The 21,729-nt window shown below is 48.5% G+C and overlaps 1 protein-coding gene across 6 annotated transcripts in view; it reads right to left on the bottom strand.

Annotated features, from left to right (window-relative positions):
• Positions 1 to 21,729, bottom strand: part of DLGAP4 (DLG associated protein 4) — a 98,838-nt gene that overhangs the window by 35,896 nt on the left and 41,213 nt on the right. For 3 of the 6 annotated variants that reach the window (XM_063089695.1, XM_063089704.1, XM_063089723.1), the window contains 3 exons: positions 4,544 to 4,905; positions 1,847 to 1,935; positions 924 to 1,336 (listed from right to left, as the gene is read on the bottom strand). In XM_063089695.1, coding sequence (XP_062945765.1) covers positions 924 to 1,336; positions 1,847 to 1,935; positions 4,544 to 4,905 — 864 coding nt within the window. Of the gene's footprint in view, positions 1 to 923; positions 1,337 to 1,846; positions 1,936 to 2,188; positions 2,269 to 4,444; positions 4,509 to 4,543; positions 4,906 to 21,729 lie in introns of those variants that run through there. The other 3 variants (XM_063089713.1, XM_063089732.1, XM_063089740.1) reach the window with 3 other exon arrangements.

Below are 21,729 nucleotides of genomic sequence, written 5' to 3'. Positions count from 1 at the left end.
CTCGAGGACAGTGAGAACACTGACTCTGAAGCACCCTCTGAATCATTAAAGGGTGCTTTCCTCAGGGCCCTCCCTATCAGGCATCAGTGGGATGCGGGGTCTGTCTCATTTGGATACTCTGAAGACCTTTCTTTCCTGAATGTTCTGTGGAGGAGGAACTAAGTGGGAATCGGCTCTCTGGCTGAACCAGGTCACTGCAGTGTGACCTGCCAGAGCTTCCTGGGGACCTGCCTCCAAACCACACCCCTCCCCCTTAGCCACCTGTGAATCTAGGCTCCCTCCATATTTCTAGCTCTTTCTGGGCCTAATTTCTCTGGGGAGTTTTTGGACACAGGCATGCTATAGATGCAAACGTTAAGTGGAAAAGTAGATAACTTCTGTCTCATCCTTTATAGTTCCTCACACTCTGCTGAGGCCCAGTTGGATCCCTGGTGCTTGGCACACAGTAAGTACCCAGTAAGGAGCTGCTGAAGGCATCATTATGGTACCAACTTGCACTGTGGGCACTCCGTCGGGCCCTTTTCCTGCATAATCACACTCAATCCTTACATTATGTGTACGCAGTTAGGAGGATGCTCTCACTTTACAGATGAGGACCCTGGGGCTCAGAATAACCTGATCAAGGTAACTTCACTAGGAAAGGAGGAGCTGGGATTTAAACCCGGGTGTGGCTGACCCCACAGCCTATACAACTAGCAGCAGTTCCCATCAATCCTTTCTGGAAAGAGGTGTGGTTAGGTAGGTAGATAGATGGCAGAAAAGAAAGAATGAAAACAAGTGGTGAGCTCACAAAACTGGCCCAAGAAAACCTAAGAGACCCTCCCTCCCCACTCACAGGCTGCAAGACTAGCTGGCCAAAACCTGGAGAACCAGTTGTGCAGCCCTTCTCCCCTGTCTCAGGTAGTCCTCCTGGCACCACCTACCTTCTTCAGAGAGGTTGTTCTCCTTGGTCTCCTTGTCCATCTGGCAGCACCAGCCTTCCAGCCGCTCTGTTTCTGCCTGAAGTAGCTTCAAGAACCAGAAGCCATCCCGGCGACAGGCCGCTGGCTGTGATGGCTCTGCCGGGGAGCTGGAGGAGGTCTCGAGCCAGGGGTCAGGTGGGGGCAGCGAGGACGCCTCTAGGGCAGGGTCGCTGTTGTCTCCATAGGAGAGGTTACGCTTGATCTGGGCAATCTTGGGGGCCTGCCGGAGGCTGGCATCAATGCTGATGGAGTTGGGGTGTGGGGTACAGTCCGGGAGGCTCCTCTCAGATGATTTACAGCTTGAGTCGTTTGCATCCTGGGTATCTGAGTCAGTGTCCCGTCGGGAGGACATACTGTGAGAGGGGGCACTGCTTCTGTGGGTGGGGTGGGGACAGGAAGAAGTGAGTCATCAAGAAGGCCAGAGACCAGAGGCCACCCTGACCCGGACACACGGGAGACAGAGAAACGGATGCATCATCTGCTCACCATGCGCCTGAAGCGGGTCCCGCAGCCCCCCATCTCATTCTCGGCTCAGCCCTTGCCCCATCCCTCCCATGCCCACACGCACACACACACAAGGACAAGGTTATAAGGTTGGCTGTTTACTGCAGTGGGGCCAGGAAGACCACCAACATCAGGGTGGCTGGGGCTTTGTCCCAGCGCAGCCTTGGCCCCAGCAGGCTGACTGGTCTCACCAAGCAAGTGCTCATTGTCCAGCTGCCCACCCCCTGCCCAGCTTCCCATGCCAGGCCACCGCCCGCACCCCAAACCCAGCTTGGTTATTAGAAATCCAGCAAGGAGAATGGGTTAGGGAGAGCAGGAGAGGTTAGAGCAGAGGGAGAGAGAGGAGAGAGAGAAGCAGCCGCCACCTCTGTCCAACTTACCGCCAGTCGTCCTCTACCTGAACCCCGATGGACTGGAATTTGGTAGCGGGACTGGGCTCCTCTTTTGGCACTGGCTGAATGCAGTCAACCTTATTGAAGGACAACAACAGCAACGGCACGGAGACAAAGACAAAAATAAAAAACAAACACCACACTTGCTGCTGAAATTCACATTAGTGGGACGACGCAAATGGACGTGTGGACAGACAGACACGAGGCATGCGGACACTGCACATGGGCCCGAGGCGGACCAGGATAAGCCGGGCACTGCTCATTCGCACGGAGGCGGGCGGGCAGGTGGGCGGGAGGTGGGATGGAGTGGAGATGACTGGCTTTCCCTACTCTGAGGAGGGTGCCATCACATCGATCGCTTTGGGTCCGTTGTCCTCCGAGAGGTGGGAACCGTTCCTTCTAGTCCTCTCCTTTACACGCATCAGAGAGAAGAGAAAAAAGGACGACGAAAGAGAAAGAAAACACACACACACACACAAAGCCACAGCCGTTATCCGGTGCAGTCAAAGCTGGGGGCTGTCTTGAGGCAAAGATCTCTCCCCCAACCCTGCGGCTGAAGCCTGGAAGGGCAGGCTGGAGGTGCAGGCACTACAGGCAAACCCTGGACAGCAGTTCTGGATTCGAAAACTGCCACCAAGGCAAGAGCCATCGAAGACCCTGGACACTATGGGATGTCATCCCTGAGCCTCAGTCACACTTGGCTGAGGTAACCTTCAGCACGGGGTGGCCCTGAGGAACAGCAGGAAGGACCAAGGCCAAGTCCAAAGCTAGCACTCTCTCTACACTCCTGTGAAGAGGAGAAACATGGTGACCACGATGCCCTGGGCCTGCCTTTCTTTCCTGGGACAAAGGCCCTGGCCATGGAACAGGCAGGCCAGCCCTCCTATGATCGCTCAAGAACGAGGGAGGGCCCACACTTGACCCCAGGCCTTGAGGTATCAAGGGGTGGGATGAGGATTCAGGGTATCCTCAGTAACTGGGGACTCTCCAGGCTCTTGGCCTCATGGACAGAAGAGGGACCAGGGGGGCTTTCTGGGGCAGAGATGCAGCCACATTTCCCCTGAGCAGGAGCTGACTCAGGAAATGCAGCATTGCTGTATTGCCAAGTAGCTGTGAGGAGAGCATGGAATGGGCATGGGGGTGAGTCCAGGGAAAGGGGCACCCAGGACGGGCCCAAGAACCTGGGTTGGCCAATGTCAGGGTAGGGCTGCCCAAACAAATATTTGGGTGGTCAGGACCAAGGATCAGAGGCTAGGCTACTCTCTGTGCTCCTAAAAATCCCACCTGGAGAGGCTGTACAGGGTGGGGTCTGGACTTTTATGAAGCCCAGCTGGAGGAAGCCAGAAGGAGCCCAGAAAACAGACAGGAGAGTCTCTTGGCCAACTCTCTTCTTGTATATGAGGGTACTTCAAAAAGTTTGTGGAAAAATAGAATTACAAGACAATATGAATCTTTCCATGAACTTTTTGAAGACCCCTCGTATATGTGGGGAAACTGAAGCCCAGACCTGCCTCTTGGGGGAAACAAATTCAGGCAAGTGCAAGAAATTGCCCAGTGAGCCTTCTCTGTTCCACTCAGTCCCTGCTTTGTTGTCCCCTGTTCCTTCCGCATTCTAGTTCTGTCATCAACTTGCCATGTCCAGGTGCTCAGGGGTGGCTGGGAAAATGGAGATCCCTGCCAGCCCTAAGCCACAGAATATACCACCTTGTCCTCCCTGATTGATCCGCTGGGCTTGGGAGGGCTCCACTGCCCCTCCCCACCAGCCCTCATCTCGCTGTAGCTGCCCGTCGTCCCTCACTACCCAGCATGATCTACTTTAATCTGAAGTTCCAGCCAGGGCAGGGAGATTCCACTCAGTATGGATTTGGAGCAACTCTTGTAAACTACAAGGCTCAGGTAACAGAAGACTGATTACTGATACTAGGTGCATGCAGAGGTACAATAAAGCAGTGGACGGGCACTGATGTTCCCGCCCTGCTATGTGCCATGGCTGGGAGTGATCAGTGAGTCTGGCTTCCAGGGGAACCTGCTGGCTTTGGCCACTTGGCCCTGGGGAATCATCTGCCTTGACCCTTCCCCGTGGAGGGAGACAGTGGGACCAGCATCACACTTCTCAATTGGACATAGGCCTGGTGCCTCAAGCCACCTACCTGTCCCCAAGGCCTGAGAGGGCTCTGGGCAAAGTTCCCCTTGAGCAACCCCCATGGCTCAAGGGCCCTGAGTCCTGGGCCCCTGGCCCATCGGCGTCTATGCTCCACGCTGCTCCCGCCGCCAAGCGGGGCTATGGCCTCCGCACCCGAGCGAGCTGACCTTGGATTAGAGAACCGTTAGGCCAGTCCCGCCTCCCATAGGTCGGCTGGCAGGGCAGAAGGGTGGAGTGGACAGACACAGTGGACAGCAAACAGTAGACAGGAGATGGCTGGCTGAGTGTAACTACATTCACTGGGACAGCCCATCAAAGGAGCAGGCACACACACCCACAGCTGCAGACTCCGCAGCACTTGGGAATGCATACGAGGAGAGCATGGCTGTGGGTGGAATTTGGCTTGGCTACTAGGGGCTGACCCCCCAAAACAGACAAATCACCTTTTCCCAGGAGATCTAGTGGGCCTCCACCAGATGTAATTACACGCAGGCAAGTGCACGGAGCGGATTGAGGACACAGAGTGCAAAAGGGGCCCGTACTTGTATTCCTATTGATGACAGTTTCCTTTTGGGAATGGCCTCGGGGTGGGACTCAGAGCTGGTCAGTGTCCCTTGTTCGCTCTTCAGAGCTGCATGTTTTGGGGGTGGTTCTGGGACCTCGGGGGCTGGGGTGACTCCACCCCGCGTCACACTGGGTGGTCGGGTACTGCTGTCCAGGCTGTCCGACGAGTTGCTCAGGCCCGACTGGCTAGTCACCTCGCTCTTGTGGTCCTGGCTGTCCAGATAGGTGTCCTGTGCGGACTCGGTGCTGCTCTGGACCGTGACTGAGATAAACGGCTTTGATGTGGTGCGTGGAGGAACGGGTGGCGGGGTCTTCTTATACGCCACTAGGCATGACGAACCTGCAGATGGGTGAGAGAAGGGCAGGGCAGAAGGTGAGAAGGGGAAGCCTCCACCCCTCTCACACCCCTTCCATGGTTGAGGCTCTGCCTGACCTGGCCCTAGCTCTGGCCTTAGCCATCCTCTCAGGGAGGATTTCTGGAGGAGAATGAGGGTCAGACACAGTAACAACCAAGACAGACATACACTGGCCCTGCCTACCCCATGTGAGGCCCAGTCTATTAAGAGATGCCAACATTAACTAACAAAAGAGACCCTCTCCTCACAGTCACACACAAAGGTATTATCCAGCCTGGGCATGGGCTAGGCCGCAAGGTGGATGGTGCCACACGGCTCTGACAGAACCTAACCAGTGCCAGGAGGAGGCAGTGACAAGAGAGCAGAGGTCAGGATGGCTAAGGAACAGTTCCCCTTGTTTACCTCAAGGCCACTGAGAGCCCTACTGCTCCCCTGGTCTTTCTTCTACTCTACCTTCCCTCTCCCTCTACCTGTTCCCCCTGCTTGGATGCCCCTCCCCATCTGGTCAAAGACAAACACATCCTCCAGCACTCAGCTAACACCCCCTCCCATCTTGCCATTCCCACCCCACCCCCTCTATTCCTTATGTGAAAATCCCATACACTAGTCTGTCTCCCCCAAGGCTGTATCATGCTTGGTCTGACTCCCTGTTCTCCACTAAGATTCAGGAAAGCAGGAGCTGCCATGGGTGGGAGTCTGAGTCATCTAAATCCCATTCCCTGCCCAGTCTGGGGCTCCCCCACAGCAGGGGCACAGTACACCAGAGGCCTACTGCTTGCTTCTCAGACACTGAACTCTTTGAAACAGAAGGTGCTTTTCCAACCACAGTAGCTACTTGCTGTGAGGGGCTGACTCTGACCCAATGCCCTTTCTCCTGTGAGTACTGAAACAAGCCCCTACCCTGGTAGGAGCCCAGGCTGGAAGCTGGAGCCAGGTAAGCCCTGCCTTATCATGGTGATGGTAATGGCCCAATGGCAACCGACAACACAAGGCCCAGTGCCACAGGACAAGGGATAGTAGAATCCATCCATCTGCCATGATGAGATACCACTACACGAACCCATCAGAATGGCTAAAATAAAGATGTAACAGCATCAAATGCTATCGAGGTTGTGGAGAAACTGAATAACACAACCACCCTGGAAAATGGATTGGCACTTTTTCATAAAACCAAACATTCAATTACCATACAACCCAGCAACTGCACTCTTGAGCATTTATCCCACAGAAATGATAACATGTTCACAAAAAAACTTATACATCAATGTTCATGACAGTTTTATTTGTAGCCCAAAACTGGGGACAACCTAGATGTCCTCTGGTTGATGAATGGTTAAATGAACTGTGGTACATCCATACTGTGGACTACTACTTGCCAATAAAAAGCAATGAGCTATTGATAAAAGCAACAACTTACATAAGTCTCCAGTGAATTATGCTGAGTGAAAAAAGCTATCCCCCAAATTTATATATTGTATGATTCTATTTTTTTTGGCACTGGCTGGTACAAGTGATTCTATAACATTCTTGAAATGACTGAATTATACAGATGGAAAAGAGATGAGTAGTTGCCACAGGTCAGGGCAGTGGGGAGAAGGTGATGAGGAGGGCAAGAGAGAAGTAGGTGAGGTTGTAAAAGGTCAACAAAAAGGACCCTTGTGTGCAGTTATGGAATAGTTCTGTATTTTGACTGTGGGGGTGGTTACATGAACCTACACATGTAATAAAGCTGCACAGAATTAAACACACACACACACACACACACACACACACACACACACACACACACACACCAGTGAGTACAAGTGAAACTGGGGAAATCTGCACGAGATGGGTGGACTGTGTCTATGTCAATATTCTGGATGTGATACCACACAACAGTTTTCCATGATTCTACCACTGAGGGAAACTTTGTAAAGGATACATGGGATCCCTTTGTATTATCTCTTACAACTGAATGAGAATCTACAATTACCCAACAATAAAAAATTTAATTTAAAAAACTCATCCAGGGCTGGCCCATGGCTCACTTGGGAAAGTGTGGTGCTGATAACACCAAGGCCACGGGTTCCGATCCTATATAGGGATGGCTGGTTGGCTCAATGGCTGAGCGTGGTGCTGACAACACCAAGCCAAGGGTTGAGATCCCCTTACCGGTCATCTTTATATAGGATTAAAAAAACCCCAAAACTCATCCATCTATCTGTTCATCCAAAGACATTTATGAAGCCAGGCCCTGTATTGGATTCTAGGAAAGCTAGGAGCCCGCATCAGCACAGAAACAACTGTGAAATGAATGATTTGAAAGTAACAGATGCCACAATGGAAAAGCCCAGGGAGCTGGAAGCTGTGCCTGGTGCTCAACCTAGTCGGGAGGTGACAAAGTACTCTGGGAGCTCCAAGCCAGGAGCACTCACGTTCCACTCATCTGTTCAAAATTTCCCCATCCTGCTCAGGACTTGAGAAAACCTGGGTCTCCCCCAGAGACACCTGCAATCTCTGATCATCACCCTAAGAGGAGCGGGGCATGGGCAGAAGGACAGCCACATCTCTGGCCAGGAGAGGAAAGGCAGCAGGGGAGGCGGGAGGCAGGGGAGGTGGGAGGCAGGCCTTAGGTCAAAAGTGGAATGGCCTCCAAAACTCAGCCCTGTCAGGAAGGGGCAGGCTGCTTAGGAAGATGAGCTCCTTGCTGGTTTTAGCTGGCCGTAAGGCACTGGCTGACAACCAAAAGCTAGGTCATTTACTAAGCTGTGATCAGTAGTTTTGTAGCTCTGTAATTTAAGCCTCACAGTGACTCTGTGAGTGAGGATAATGATTACATCTATTTTGTGGATGGGGCACGTGAGGCTCAGAAAGTAGGTAACTTGCCTAGAGTTGCCAGTGCTAAGTGGCAACCACATCTGTCAACTGCACAGCCTCCCCCCAGCCCCAACTCTGTTCCCCAAGCCTGACTCCCCGCCCCTGTTGGGCTGGGGGTGCAGGTAATCACTGCACCCTCACAGCATTCAGCTGGGTCCTCTGGAGGGGCACACCCAAGCCAAGATCTGACTGCGGGAGTAGGAGGGGCCTAGGCTGAAGGCAAAGGCCTGGCCTCCAGGCCCAGGTCTGCCTCAGGCAAGTTCCCGCTTGCCCTCAGGACTTTTCAGCACCCTCATCTGTTCAGAGAGCTGGGTGGGAGTTGGTTCGAACCAGGTAACAACATGCCATATTCACAGAGCCCTTGACAAACTCAGAGCATTTCCCCATTCATTCTCTTCCTCACTGATAGGTATGGAGCCTCCTATCACTGTGTCTGAGGGAAATATCCTCCTCTGAATCACCTCTCCCTCCTCGCCTGAAATTCTATCATTTGAGAGTCATTCCTTCCGTGGAAAGGGTTCAGAAGGCAGGGGGAGGTGTGGAACCAGACAAGCCCGAGTTTAAATCTCAGCTCCCTCATCTACCAGTTCTGCAGCCCCGGGTTCCTTCTTGTGAAAAGGGAGTGGATATATACACCGGCACAGCTCCTACTGGTTTCTGGTACCAGGGAACTGGGCCTTGATGGGGGTGAGCCAGTTTTACCACTCCCCAGCCACTGACAGCCCGGGGGGAGTCTCCCCCCAAAACTGGATGTTTAGAACAGCTGTTTGCCACCAGTATCCAGCAGAGACAGGATTGACTCATTGGGGCACTTCAGGAATGGATTTGTTTGGCCTAATAACCCCAAAGAAGCAGGGTTTCAGTGGTGTTTTCTGCCCTAGACCAGAACAGTGAAGTTGGCTTAATCTGCTCAAAATGTTTAAGGGGGAATGCTATGGATTGACTGAATTGTGTACCCCAAGGTTCATGTATTGGAAGCTTAATTCCCACTGTAACTGCTGAAGGTGGGAAATCCTATTATGGTAATTGAAAGGTGGGGCCTGGAAGAGGTTGTAGGACTGTGTGGTAGTGAATGGATTAATAATGGTGGTCAGGAGTGTGGTTCTGAGGGCTGTAAAAGGAGAGTGAATGAGGAGGTTGGTCTCTCACTCTCTCTGCTACACCATTTACTGCCATGTGAGACCCCTGGGACACTGTTACCACCACCAAGACCTTCACCAGATGTGTTCCCTGAACTGTGGACATCCCAGCTTCCGAAACTGTAAGCAATAAATTTCATTTTCTTTAAGAATTACCCAGTTCCAGGTACTTTGTTATAAGCAACAGAAACAGACTAATACAGGGACTATCCCCCTTAAGGGGATAGCACTTAGTGTGGGGGAGCCAGAACTGGTCTCCGAAGCCATGTGCCATCAGTCAGGGTCCTTGTCCCCACGTGTAGGTAGGGCTGACACTGGCCATGAGGAGTCAGTATGTGAGGCATTCAGCATTTGCCAGGATCTGGCAGGGGAGAGGCAACCCCTCTCCCAGGAGACAATAGTGCTGCCCACAGCCAGCGGGCTGGACAGAGGACTGACCCTCCAGCTTCTTTTTCAGGGCTGCCTAGGCCCAGAGTACTGCTGAAGCATACTCAGAGACCCTGAGTCCTGGCTGAGGCAGGCAGTCACTGGAAAGTGAACCAGTGAGAGTCCAGGCCAGATGCCAGATGCGATAAAAGGAAAAGTGAGCTTATCTTGGATTCTCTGTCTCCTGGGGCACAAGTCACAGCCACATAAGCAGTGTCTAGCAGAGAGGATCTGGGGGCCTCAGGGTCTGTCAGCTCTGAGTACTGGCCCCCTGGGGTAGGATGATGGGAGCTGACCTTGAACAAGACAACTTTTAACTCTCATTTCGTGTGTGTGACTGCAGGAAATATAGGACTCATCCTTGGCCCCTCCAACGTCTCAGGTCAGCCACTTCTTCTTCTTCTGGGGCCTTTACATATGCTGTTCCTTCTGCCAGGAAGGCTTCCCTCAGCAGCTCACATGTTTCAAATGTCACTTCCTCAGAGAGGCCTCCCCTGACTGCCCCACTCTTTTCTACCACCCAGGAATCCCCATCAGAGCACCTACCACTTCTGTCACCAGTTCATTTAATGTTACTTGTTGATGGTGATAGGCCTGGGAGAGGTTGGGAGAACTCTTTCTTGGCACGGCAGGTCACAGCTCATGGTAATGCCTCAAGCACAGAAGGCTCTCAATAAATATTTGTTGAATGAGAAAATGAACCTCATTATCGCTGCCAAAAACCCCTCACTTGCCAAAAAATCAAAATTATTTGGTCATAGAGAAGGCTCCCAACACTTTAACCATGGTTCTCAGCCCCCTCCCAAAATTTAGAGCTTTTCATCTTTGCGGTTCATCTCTTGCCCCGCCCACCCTCTCAGCATACCCCTTCCAGCTTCAGACAACCAAAAGCACCACCCTTTCATGCATCCAAGCCTATACACACAACAGAGTCCCTTTTCCCAGTGCTCTGTGTCCTCATCCTCCTTTCGGGCCCAGGCAGAATCAGCCCCCTTCTTTCTCTGTGCACCAGCTGAGCACTCATGGCTTTGGTTAAGCCCCCGATTGTGTCCCATGTGTGTTGGTGGCCCAGTGCCCAGAGGGTGCACAGCCATCATTTGCCAATTAAACTTTAGAGGGAGGCAAGTGCTCAGAGACCCAAGATGTTAGAACTGACCAGCCTTGCATCGACTGGGATGTGACTGCTGGCCCTCTCTGTCCTGGGGAGACATTCTATGTGCCATGATCTACAACATGGCATGTTGAGTCCAATGTTTTGTCCATTTATTTGGTCTGGAAAACTTTTAGGTTTGTCTGGGAAGCTAGAGGGTGAACTCCCCCCCTCCCTTCTCTCTCACCATGTGACTGTCTCCTCCAGCTGGTCTTTGTGCATATTTTGAAAGATCCCGAGAGAAGCACCTGTTAAGCCACAGCATGCTGAACCACCCATTAGAGTGGGCTGCATGCTTGCTTGCCCATCTCATCCATGTAGGTCCCTCATGCCAAGGCTCAGACAGGAGCCAGTTGTGCAATGCATCCTCCATGCAACCTGCCCCCAGCCCCAGACATCTAGTCCATTCTCCCTGCCCCACTGCGCACAAGTCCTTGCTTCTTCTAAGGAGATGCTTCCTTTGTCTCATTGTTTCTGCATTCAGCCCCAAGATTTTAACCACCAAACTTTATCAGGTCAAAATGAATTTGTTTCTGCATTTTGTTTTTTAATGTTGAGGTATGCAAGACGGCCAAATAGAGCTTCATTCAGCAGTGGCTGTGACACAGCACCCTAGAAGACACAGCAACCCTAAGAAAGTCAGCACCCCCTGCAAGTGCCTTGGAGGCCAGGCTGGACTTGGTCCTGAGACCGAGCACCACCCTCATGCCTGGTGGCTCCCAGGGGCCTTAGCTTGGCAGGGGGCTAAAGGAGAAGAGACCCAGATGCCTCAGAGGAACAGATGACATGGGGCCACAGACAGTGTGGTGTAAAGGATTCTTAAAGCAAATGTACTTCACAGGTGTGGTTTTCCAAAGCCTTACAGTTTCAAATATTGACCTTGCAGATGACTAGAAATTTTCCTCAGGCTATAAAGTCTCTGATGTAAGATAAAGATGTGTGGCACAGCAAGGTTGCTGGCTCAAGGACAGACTAGTTACTGGTTGTTATGTAAAGATACTGAGAAAGTGCTGTAAGAAGGAATGTTTGCTAAGATCAAGCTTTTGTTGATAGGACCACTTAATTGCCTTACTGGAATGTCAGCTGGCTTGTTTCACTGAAAGTTACCAGCCTACATTGTTAAACTATAACCCTACCTATGTTCTCTTCCTGTAACTTCCTGGTCTGGAAAATAAATGCAGGAAGAGAACCCCAATTCATGGTTAATTTCCAAAGAAAGGTATGCCTCTTGCTTGAGGGTGCTGGGGAAGTGAACCACTTCAGGGCCTCTCACTGCTCAGAAGAGATGGGCTTTGAGTAATCCTTTGCGGCTCCACCACCCAGGGGAAGTGGGGTGACAAATCCATGGGGGGCAAAGCAACAAAATGGTGCCCCATGTGAGGATGTTCTCCACGGATCAAACTGACCTTCCAAGAATTGGAGAGGAAACGGACGTCCAATTCATCCCTGCAAGGGAGTCCTTAATAAGGGAGATGCATCCCGGTAAGGGAATCACAGGTGGTTTTTGATTAGCGATTGCACGCCTGCAGCAGGTCAAAGGTAGGTCTTTTCAACCCTGGAGATATTTTTTCCTTCTCTTTACTTTTAAAATATGGATAATTCATTAACAAAAGGGGAGACTGAACATACATTACAACTCCAATGTCTCCTTAAAGCAGCGGGCTGTAAGTAACTGAATGGCAGCTTGTAAAACTGTTAGTGGATGTTAAATAACCATGTCCTTGATACCTCAAGGAAGGGAGCCTTTACATAAAAATTTGGGAATTGGTCACTGGTTAATTATGCAATGGGTCTTGTTAAGGCTTCCCACCTAACAACTAGGAGTCTATGTCAAGTCGCTCTGAGACCTATCCAAGACCTTAACAAAGAACTAAGACATGTTTATGTTACCAAAAAAGGATAAAACTTAATCTTTGCCAGTGACTGAGAGAACTTTAAATTGGACAATCTAAAGTAAAGGAAGTTAATATTTCTTTTTAGTGTTGGTACTGTTTGAGCAAGTTTTTCTTCCTTATCTGCACAATGCTTCTCTCCTCTCTTAAAAGCAATGGTTCTTTTCTTAACTGTATGTGCTACTCTTTTTCTCTGGACTCTATAGAGTTTTACGAAGAAAAGCACCCATGGCGCCAACCAGACCCCTTTCAGGTCTACTGCTCTTCTCCTAAAAACTTCAAGAGTCAAATGGTTTCATCTCTGATTGGTGGCTCAGCTCTTGAGCTCAGTAAGCCGTTTGAGAAACAAAAACTAGACTAAGATCTACCTGTTTAACTAGATGGTCTCAAATTTTCTGACATCCAGCTGGTTATCTTAAACAGACTTCTAAATTCTCTTCTAGTCTCATCTATGTATTCTTCACAAAATCCTATGGTAGAATTCTATGCTATTTTCTTAAAAGGAAGAAAATGTTCACTGCATCTTCTTGAAAAGGTTTGCATACTTTGCTTTACAATGTAAATTTATTATCTTGCTTTCTTTACGGCAAGGTGAGGCCTCACCAATAAGTCTTTTAACAAAACACAATCGAAACCTGACTGTCCTTTTCACTAGTGAGTTTTTTTTTTTTTTACATTTTGAACAAAACCTATAAGATCCTTGTTTGTTCTTGTTGTTTATGTCTGCACATACGCATGTGTAAGCTGTATGTCTATATGTTCATGTCTGTTTGTGTAATTGTGTTATGTGCAAGGTACCAAATTGGCTTATAATTAATGCATGCTCATTAAATAAGTATACTTTTCAAGTTCACATGACTTATATCTTCTAAAGTTTTGATAAATATATTTTCAAAATTTTATTCAAACCTTTTTCCTAAATTTGTCTCTAGGTCAATATGTCTCCTTGTTATCTCAGCTCTGCCTCCTGGCCATGCTGGGAGAAACAATATCTTTTATGTATATACTACCCTCTGTCTTAAGCTCCACATGCCACATGGAAACCTGGGACCTGAAATGGCCAGTGAAAAGAAACCTATGCCAAATATCACATAGGCCCTAGTTAGCATTAACTGATAAGGGTATAGATCTAATACACCAAGTTTTTGGCTGGGAAACCATAAATATGTATTTGGTAAATATAGCTAAAACTCAAATTGGGCTTTGTATAATTTGCTCTGATAAATGGACGCCTATTTACTAGCCTGAATGTAAAAAAGTGTTCTTATCAGCACACATCATTGCCTGGGTTTACTAATCAAACAGTATTACTAAAGGTCTTTTCACTCAACTGCTCTTGATGCAAAGTTGTAAAAGGTTTTCTCTGTCTCTTAGACAACTGGTTTAAGAAACTTATTTCATAAGTTCCTGTGCTCTCTGCCTTTAAAACACTTTGTCACTTTGGTTTTATTTCTTGTAGTAATTTGTGATCTTATTCAATTAAAATAAGCCTTTTGTTACTTAACAAAGCTTTCCAACACAAAATTCTGAAAGTTTAAAATAACTTTGGGGAATTCCAAGGGCCCTGTATTTTCTCAAAGGATATATAATGAACATATCAAAACTAATTGGCTTATTCAATAAATTAGACTATATGAGAAAGCACTGTAAGTACTGAAGGTGTTATGGATATGTGTTCCAAAATCTTGTAAGGTTCTTAAATATCTGTCTTGATATAAATGCTACCAGTCATAACTTTGGTTTAATTATAGTTTTAAAATGTTATGTCTTCAAATATTTCATGAAAAAACTCTGATAGGTACAGTTTTCCGACAAACTTTGAGTTCATAGCTTTAAACTAAAGTTCCAAAATTCTAATGAAGAAACTGATGGGTTTGTGAAATTGTTCACTAAGATCAAAACAACAAAAGTTAATTAGTAAATTAATTAAAAAGAATTATGGGTTTTTACAATTTCCTTATTTTAAAACACTGCTGGTTCTCCTAATGTTTTCCAAATGTTAGAAAACTCTCTCTCTCTCTCTCAAGCTATCTATAACTAACAACAGTTTGGTAAAAATATCATTTAAAATAGAGATAAAAGCATTTGTATTTTGATCCCCCCAAATTTAATAACTTTAAGTATCCTTATAGTTATTATGGCAATGTGGCTATTTTTATAAGTTCAATGAAAATTAACTCTCTCTCTTTATAACAGGATATAATTTAGAACTCTGGATATAAGATAGCTTGTCCCATTTCCAAGTTGCTGATCCCTCTTTTATGTTGCCTGAATTTGGTCTGAATGCTGTTTCATCCTGCTGTTCGTCTCCCCCCACCCCATGTGGAACAGACAGATCTTCACCTGGGAAACAGCATTCCTAGCAGCATGGGACTTATACAAAGAAAAGTAAGACCTTTTCAATCAAGATATTGATCATCAATGCTTTTATGAGGTATGCCTTGATCATAAAGGGGGAAATAATGTCTTCTCTACAAAAGCAGTTTTCTAAATTTTCCTGGCCTTAAAGAGGGTGTTTGTAACTTGGATGAGACATCCTGTTCTTAAACAAAGACTTGTAATTGATCAAAAATTTTACAAAAGACTAGATGCTTTGGAAACAGTAATGTCCTGGACAGTTTAACATTAACAAACTCTCTGGACTCAGAATCAACTATTACACAGAGCAGAATGCCTTTCCAGAGTTTCAACAATTGGTAATTACATCCAATTCACAGCACCTGGAATGATGCCGCTGCAGCCACCCTGAGACAACGACATCATCAGTCCTCACCTGAAGTAAATTAAAAGGACTTGCCGTGCTAAATGATACCAACTTTGCTTTAAATGCTTTTTGTCTTAACTGTAAAAACCTGATCTATAGCTTTTTCTTTTTCTTTTAAATAAATAAAATGGGGGGGAGATGTAGAGAATTCTTAAAGCAAACGTACTCCACAGGGCCTGGTTTTCCAAAGCCCTACAGTTTCAAATGTTGACCTTGCGGATGACTGGAAATTTTCCTCAGGCTATAAAGTCTCTGGTGTAAGATAAAGATTTGTGGCACAGCAAGGTTGCTGGCTCAGGGACAGACTAGTTACTGATTGTTATGTAAAGATACTGAGAAAGTGCTGTAAGAAAGGAATGTTTGCTTTTGTTGGTGGATCACTTAATTGTCTAATGGAATGTCATCTGACTTGTTTCACTGAAAGTTACCAGTCTATATTGTTAAACTATAACCCCACCTATGTTCTCTTCCTGTAACTTCCTGGTCTGGAAAATAAATGCAGGAAGAGAACCCCAATTCATGGTTAATTTCCCAAGGAAGGGATGCCTCTTGCTTGAGGGTTCTGGGGAAGTTAACCACTTCAGGGCCTCTCACTGCTCAGAAGAGATGGGCTCTGAGTAATCCTTTGTGGCTCCGTCACCCAGGGGAAGTAGGGTGACAAATCCGTGGGGGGCAAAGCAACAGTGTGGGAGGTATGGCAGCAGGTTTTACAGAGATGGCAGTGGGGCCCAGGTCAAGGCTTCACATGAATGGACAGTTGGCCTTAGACAGAACCAGGCTCTTTAAGTCCCTTTGCTGGCTCAGCTAAGCGTGGGAAAGGGCTTGTCAGAGGAAGGGCTAAGAGCCTGTAAGAGCCCATTCTCTCTCCCACCCAATGAGTAACCTGTCAAATCACATAGCTAAATTGGGCAACTCATTTGTGTACTATGATAAAAACAGAACTCAAAGGCTCCCACCTGCCCAGCTCCAAATTCCTCCCTCCTTCCTTCTGTTTCTTCCCCACAAACCCAGAGAAGCTGGGAGAGAATTCCAAGCAGCTAGGTCTGGATTAGAGAGATTGCCCTCTCTGATCCTGTTGACAGCCCATACGGCCCCCTCCTTTCCCACTCTTTCAGTCTGAAAGCAGCCTCTCTCGCTGTGCCGTAAGATTTAGCAACATCAAACTTTACTCCAGCAAGAAGGACTGGCAGCACCTCACATGCCAAAATCCTCCCAAGTCCTTCGGAGGACCCTGCACTGCTTCCACAGCCAGGCTGTTCCCAACTGCCTCTCCCATCTTTCCCTTCTCCCCATGATCTACAGCCAGCCTCCCCTAGACTACCCACACCACTGCTCCCTGGCCTCCAATCTCCTGTCCTTCCACCCCAGCCATTGGAGGAATCTAATCATGCCACTGCTTTGTTTGAGATCTTCCAATGGTGCTACAACCCACCCAGTGGACATGGAACAAACCCTACAGTAGGGGCATTCAGGGCCTCCAGAATCTGCACCTGTCTTGGACCTCAATGTCCATAGAGGCCAAGAAGTTACAAAGATGTCACACTGATGAACACAAAGCCACAAAGCTGAGAGAGTTGGCCCTGCCCTCAGTGCCTTGTCCAAAAGTCCGGATGCACTCCTGTTGGTAATGTTTCTGATGCTAACAGCTGACCTTACTAAGCACTGACAGGGGGCAGGCGGGAGCAAGTGCTTCATATACAGCACTTGTTATCCACGAATTCTGTATGTACCAGTTTATCTACTCATTTAAATTTACTTGTAACTGCAAAGTCAATACTCAAGAGGCTTTCATGGTCACTCGCAGACATCTGTGCCCAATGCACACAGTCGCAGCTGAGATTGGACAAAGTGACACTCCACCTTTTCATTTCAGCCCTCATACTGTAAACAAGTGTCCTTCTCACAGTCTATTTAGTGCTAGATTTTTCCCATTATTGTGCTTTTGGTTGGTGATTTCCCTGTTTAAAATGGCCCCCAAACACAGTGCTGAAGTGCTGTCCAGTGTCCTAAGTGCAAGAAGGCTTCAATGTGCCTCATGGAGAAAATATGTGTGTTAGATACACTTCATTCAGGCATGAGACACAGTTCTGTTGGCCATGAGTTCAATGTTAATAAATCAATAATATATTAAATAGTCTTTAAGTAGAAACACACATAAAACAAGGTTATGTATTGATAAGTTAATGGAACTGTTGTGACCAGAGGTTTGCAGGGACCTTGTATTTCCCATATGAGCAATTGTTTGGTATATGCTACAACTTTGAATAATGAGAACTTACTTTAGCTGACTGAATCCACAAAACCAGTGCATATGAGACAGGTTCTGTCATTGCCCCATTTTACAGAGAGGTGGAGTGATTCGCCCTCGCTCACTTCCCTGTTAGGCAGTGTTGGGGCAGTGCTTGAACCCAGGCTGCCTGAAGGCTGACCCCACTGAGAGTCATGTAGAGGCAGCAGCCTTGAACACATCAATTGTTTCACCCATAAAATGGGGTGTGATATCCAATGTGCTCAGGGTAAGAACCAAAGAGATGACAGACACAAGATGTGTTGTAATCATGGGTGGGCTCATGCAACTCCTGTTACCATGGTTTCTGGATGAAGGAGAGAGTGAATGCCTCCTGGGAGACAGTCTGGGGGCCCTTCTGGAAGACATTAAGTTGACTGGGTCTGGATGGATGGCCAGTCACTGAGTGGCAAGAAAATGCACAGCTTTCCAGTAAGAGGATCCTCTATGAGTAAAGGAGCAGGGCAGGACAGTCCCAGGTATGGGAAGACAGGTGATAAGCAGGGCACAGCTTGGCAAAATGGAATTCAGGTAGTTTAGCTGGTTGAGGGAAGACAGGGACGAGGCAAGGAGATCCGAGAGAAGGCTGCCTCTTCTCAGACAGGGTCCTTGGCTTCCTGGGGCTGCTTGGGAACAGAGGCACCTTCTTCCAGCCCGCAGCATCCCTCATAAAGTTCCTCCAGACTGGCCTGCAGTCAGAGCGTTTTACAGCACATAGGCCCTGACAGCAGCTAGGAGGGCGTGTCACCTACTATCTAAATAAATAGCCCCAGCACCGGGCAGCTCTGTGTGGAAGTGCAAGGCCATCTCAAGCTGAGTGGGGCCAGAATGACTCTGAATCCTGTACTCCCCCACATCAGCTTTGCTCTCCTGGAGAGGGGATCCCATGCACTCAGTTACATACTCCAGAATCGTGGGAATTTCCACCCCCTCCTCTTTCCACCCCTCCTCTATCTGCGAATTCTGGCCCCTCTACCACAAAAGCACACCTTACAGAGACCCCTTCTCTCTGCTCCCACCAGCCTGATTTTTCTCCCTATTGGCCTCCCTGCTTTATCTGTGGTCCATCTCATCCACACTCTCTCTCCAAATCTGAAAAGAGTTTTTAAAAGCACAAACTGGATCACTTCCTCCCCTTTCAAAAGCTTTTCTAAGACCCCTCCCCCCAACTCCATGCAGAATAAAATCAACATTGCTCACCTTGGCCTACACTAGGAACTGGCCTTGCCCACCTCTCCAGCCTCAGTTCCTACATTCTCCCCTTGCTCATTCCATTTCAGCCATACCAGCCTCTTTGCAATTCCTCAAATGCTCCAAACATGCTCCCACTTCAGGGCCTTTAAACTTGCTATACCCTGTCTGAAATATCTCTATCTTCATCTTTGCACATCTGCTCCTTCTTATCCTGATTTCAGGTCTCAGCTCAAGTGCCACATCCTCAATGCGGGCCTCCCTGACGACCCTGTCTAAAATCTTTCTTTGAGAACCCTGTTTGACCACTTATAAATTCACTTGTCTTTTTTCTCCTTGCCCTAACAGACAGGGAACCCGAGTATCTAATACAGGTTCCTAAGGGTGGAGACCTTGATAATCTTATATAATTATGATGCTTTCCCAGCACCAGGGCCAATACTTGGCCAGGCTCAGGCAACACTTATTGAATGAATGAATGAATGAACAAATCTCTATTTGACAACTGGGTAAACTAAGGCTCAGGGAAGCAGAATGATTTACTCCTGGCCCTGAGTTGGAATCTAATGGCCATGGCCAGAGCTTTGAACTCCCTTCAGGTCAGCCCCCAACACACACACCCATGGGAGCACGATGGTGCTCAGACCCTAACCTAAGCACCGGGTATTGGAAAGTATTTAAAAAATTGTTCCTGAAAGGTGGCAGAAAAAGAAAGTGGTGATTCCAGCAACACCTTCCAGGCAAGATGTATCATATGTACAGATTTAAAAAAATCATTACTGAGTAAGGCTTGGGCCGGGTGCTACTTTATCCAGACACAGCTCTGGGAGAGGAAGCGATTAAAACAGATGTTTTATAGATGAGAGAACAGACTTTCTACTCTTACGAATAGTAGTGTAGAAAGCTCTGCTCTATAAGGCCAGGATGCCATGTTCTAAACCCAGCTGTGGTCATGGTGGGCTGTGTACCATGCACAGGGCCTAAGTCCCTTCTGGGCCTTAGTTCCCCAGCTATAAACTAAGTGAGTTAGCCTTGAATGGGGGCTACCAGTTCAAATGTCTACAGGGCATCTAACTCCTCTGCCATGTGGAGACCTGGGCCCAGCATATTCAGAGCTGCCAAATATGTGAGAGAAGCCAGAAATCTGGATTTTAAAAAATATATAAAACCTCTGAATTTTCAAATGGAGTTAATTAACCATCACAGTTTAAGAAACACTGTGCAGGTCTTTGTCTGTCACATAATGTGGCCTGTGGCCAGGAGTCTATGACTGCTGGAGCAGCTGCCCTTAGACCTCCTGGCTCCTTCTGAAGCCCTGGCTCCTCCCCATGCTCCCCAGGACGCCTGTCCATATGAGCCTCCCCTGGGAAAGGCAGGAGCCCCATGGGAACCTTGAAATGGAGGCAGCCAGTGGAGGCACTTCTGGTGGTGTCTCAGTTCCAGCTAGGCAAAAGCAAGAAAGCCCCTTCTGGTCAGCAGGCCAGGTCTGGTTTCAGGCTCTTGGCACCAGGGCACAGGTGGCAGGAGAGCGCCATCCGGAGTGCAGATGGCTACCCCCTTTCAGGGACCTGGAGCAGCTGCCTGAGAGGGACCTGTTCAGTTGCCAGGGCAATGCCTCCCCTCCACCCAGCTGCTCCTTAGTACTGGTCACCCCCCCAGTTGGGGTCAAGGATGTGAGTGGCTTTTTTTCCTGACATGCCTGGGCCAGAGGGGATGGGGGAGGGGGTTAAGCAACACCCTCTAGGTAGATGCACAGTTCAGGGCAACTGGTTCTCAGTGGGTGGGAAGCTGCTAGTTGGGAAACGTCAGAAGCTTCAGGGCATTTCCCGCTGACGAAGGGCTGGGCATGAGCTGGCCTAGCATGAAGCACTTTAATTGTGTCAGCTCACCTACTCTTCACCAGCCCTATTTCCCAGTTCAAAGAGAAAAAAAAACTGGGCTCAGAGAAGTGAATAGCCCGGGGTCAGCCAGTAAGTAGAAAAGACAGGATTTGAGCCCAGGTTTTTCTGACCAGAGCCAGAGCTTTTAGCTACTACTTAACCATGCTGCTCAGGGATAGGAGTTAGGTGCTGCCTACCAGGGCCTGGCTGATACCAGTTCCCCAGTCAGGGCCTAAATGGGCTCTTCTTCCTAGGGCCCTCAAGCAGGGTTTGACTGTTTCCTTTGAGTGGGTTAGATGGTGGCAGCCTCTGTATCTGCTGACCATAAGCACAGGAGCCTTGTGCCCCTGGACCATAACCTCAGCATGTGGATAAAAAGGCGCTCACCCTGCCTGTGACCACTGCTGCCCACTGCCCTTCCTCAGGCCCTGTTCTCCAGATACATGGTCCCAGGTGCTCCAGACTCTCTTGCCAGGAACACCAGAACCTCTGACATGGGTTTCCTGGCCACCCAGGACTTCTCCAGCTTGGCTGTGTCTCACCACAGCCTGCAAAGTAAGGCCCAGAGAGGTGGAGCCACTTGTCACAAGTAACACAACTGGCTGGTAGGATGCTGAGATTGGAAAGAGGGATGTGGAGCCTTTGAATCCCAGTGCTGGAGGGGGTCCGGGAGATAGTATAGTAATTCCAGTGATTTTCAAACCAGGTTCTGGGGATCCCCAAGGGGGCCTGGGGTAGGCTCTTTGGACTCCCATCCCACTCCAGGTCCCTCACAGCAGCAAAATTTCCTTTTTTTTTCTTCTCCAAATAGAATTCTTACATGGTATTTTGAGACCCACTAGACTAATTCAACCTCTCATAGTACACATGAGGAAACCAAGGATCAGAAAGGCAATTGAACTCACTGAGGATCAGGTGTCAGAACACGGACACTTGCCTGGGGCTCTAAGTATGGAGGTGTTTCCTGTCCTCCCTAGACTGAGAAAGGAAGATGCCTACAGGTTCCAGATCCAGGCATTCAGGGAGGTACCTACCTACGGCTGAGCCCCTCATCCACCAGCCCATGACCCCCAAATAGCATGTTTTTCCCAAAAACTATTTCCACCATTACTGCAACCACATCCAGTAAGCAACCTGTCAGGCAACATTCACACCTTACTCATTCTGTGCTGGAATCTGCCATGAATGTCATCTTATTTCTCTTAAGAGACCCACCTGCA

The sequence above is a fragment of the Cynocephalus volans genome, chromosome 1, assembly GCF_027409185.1.
Source record: "Cynocephalus volans isolate mCynVol1 chromosome 1, mCynVol1.pri, whole genome shotgun sequence".
Classification (NCBI taxonomy): Eukaryota; Metazoa; Chordata; class Mammalia; order Dermoptera; family Cynocephalidae; genus Cynocephalus; species Cynocephalus volans.
This window is presented reverse-complemented; position numbering and strand designations above follow the sequence as displayed.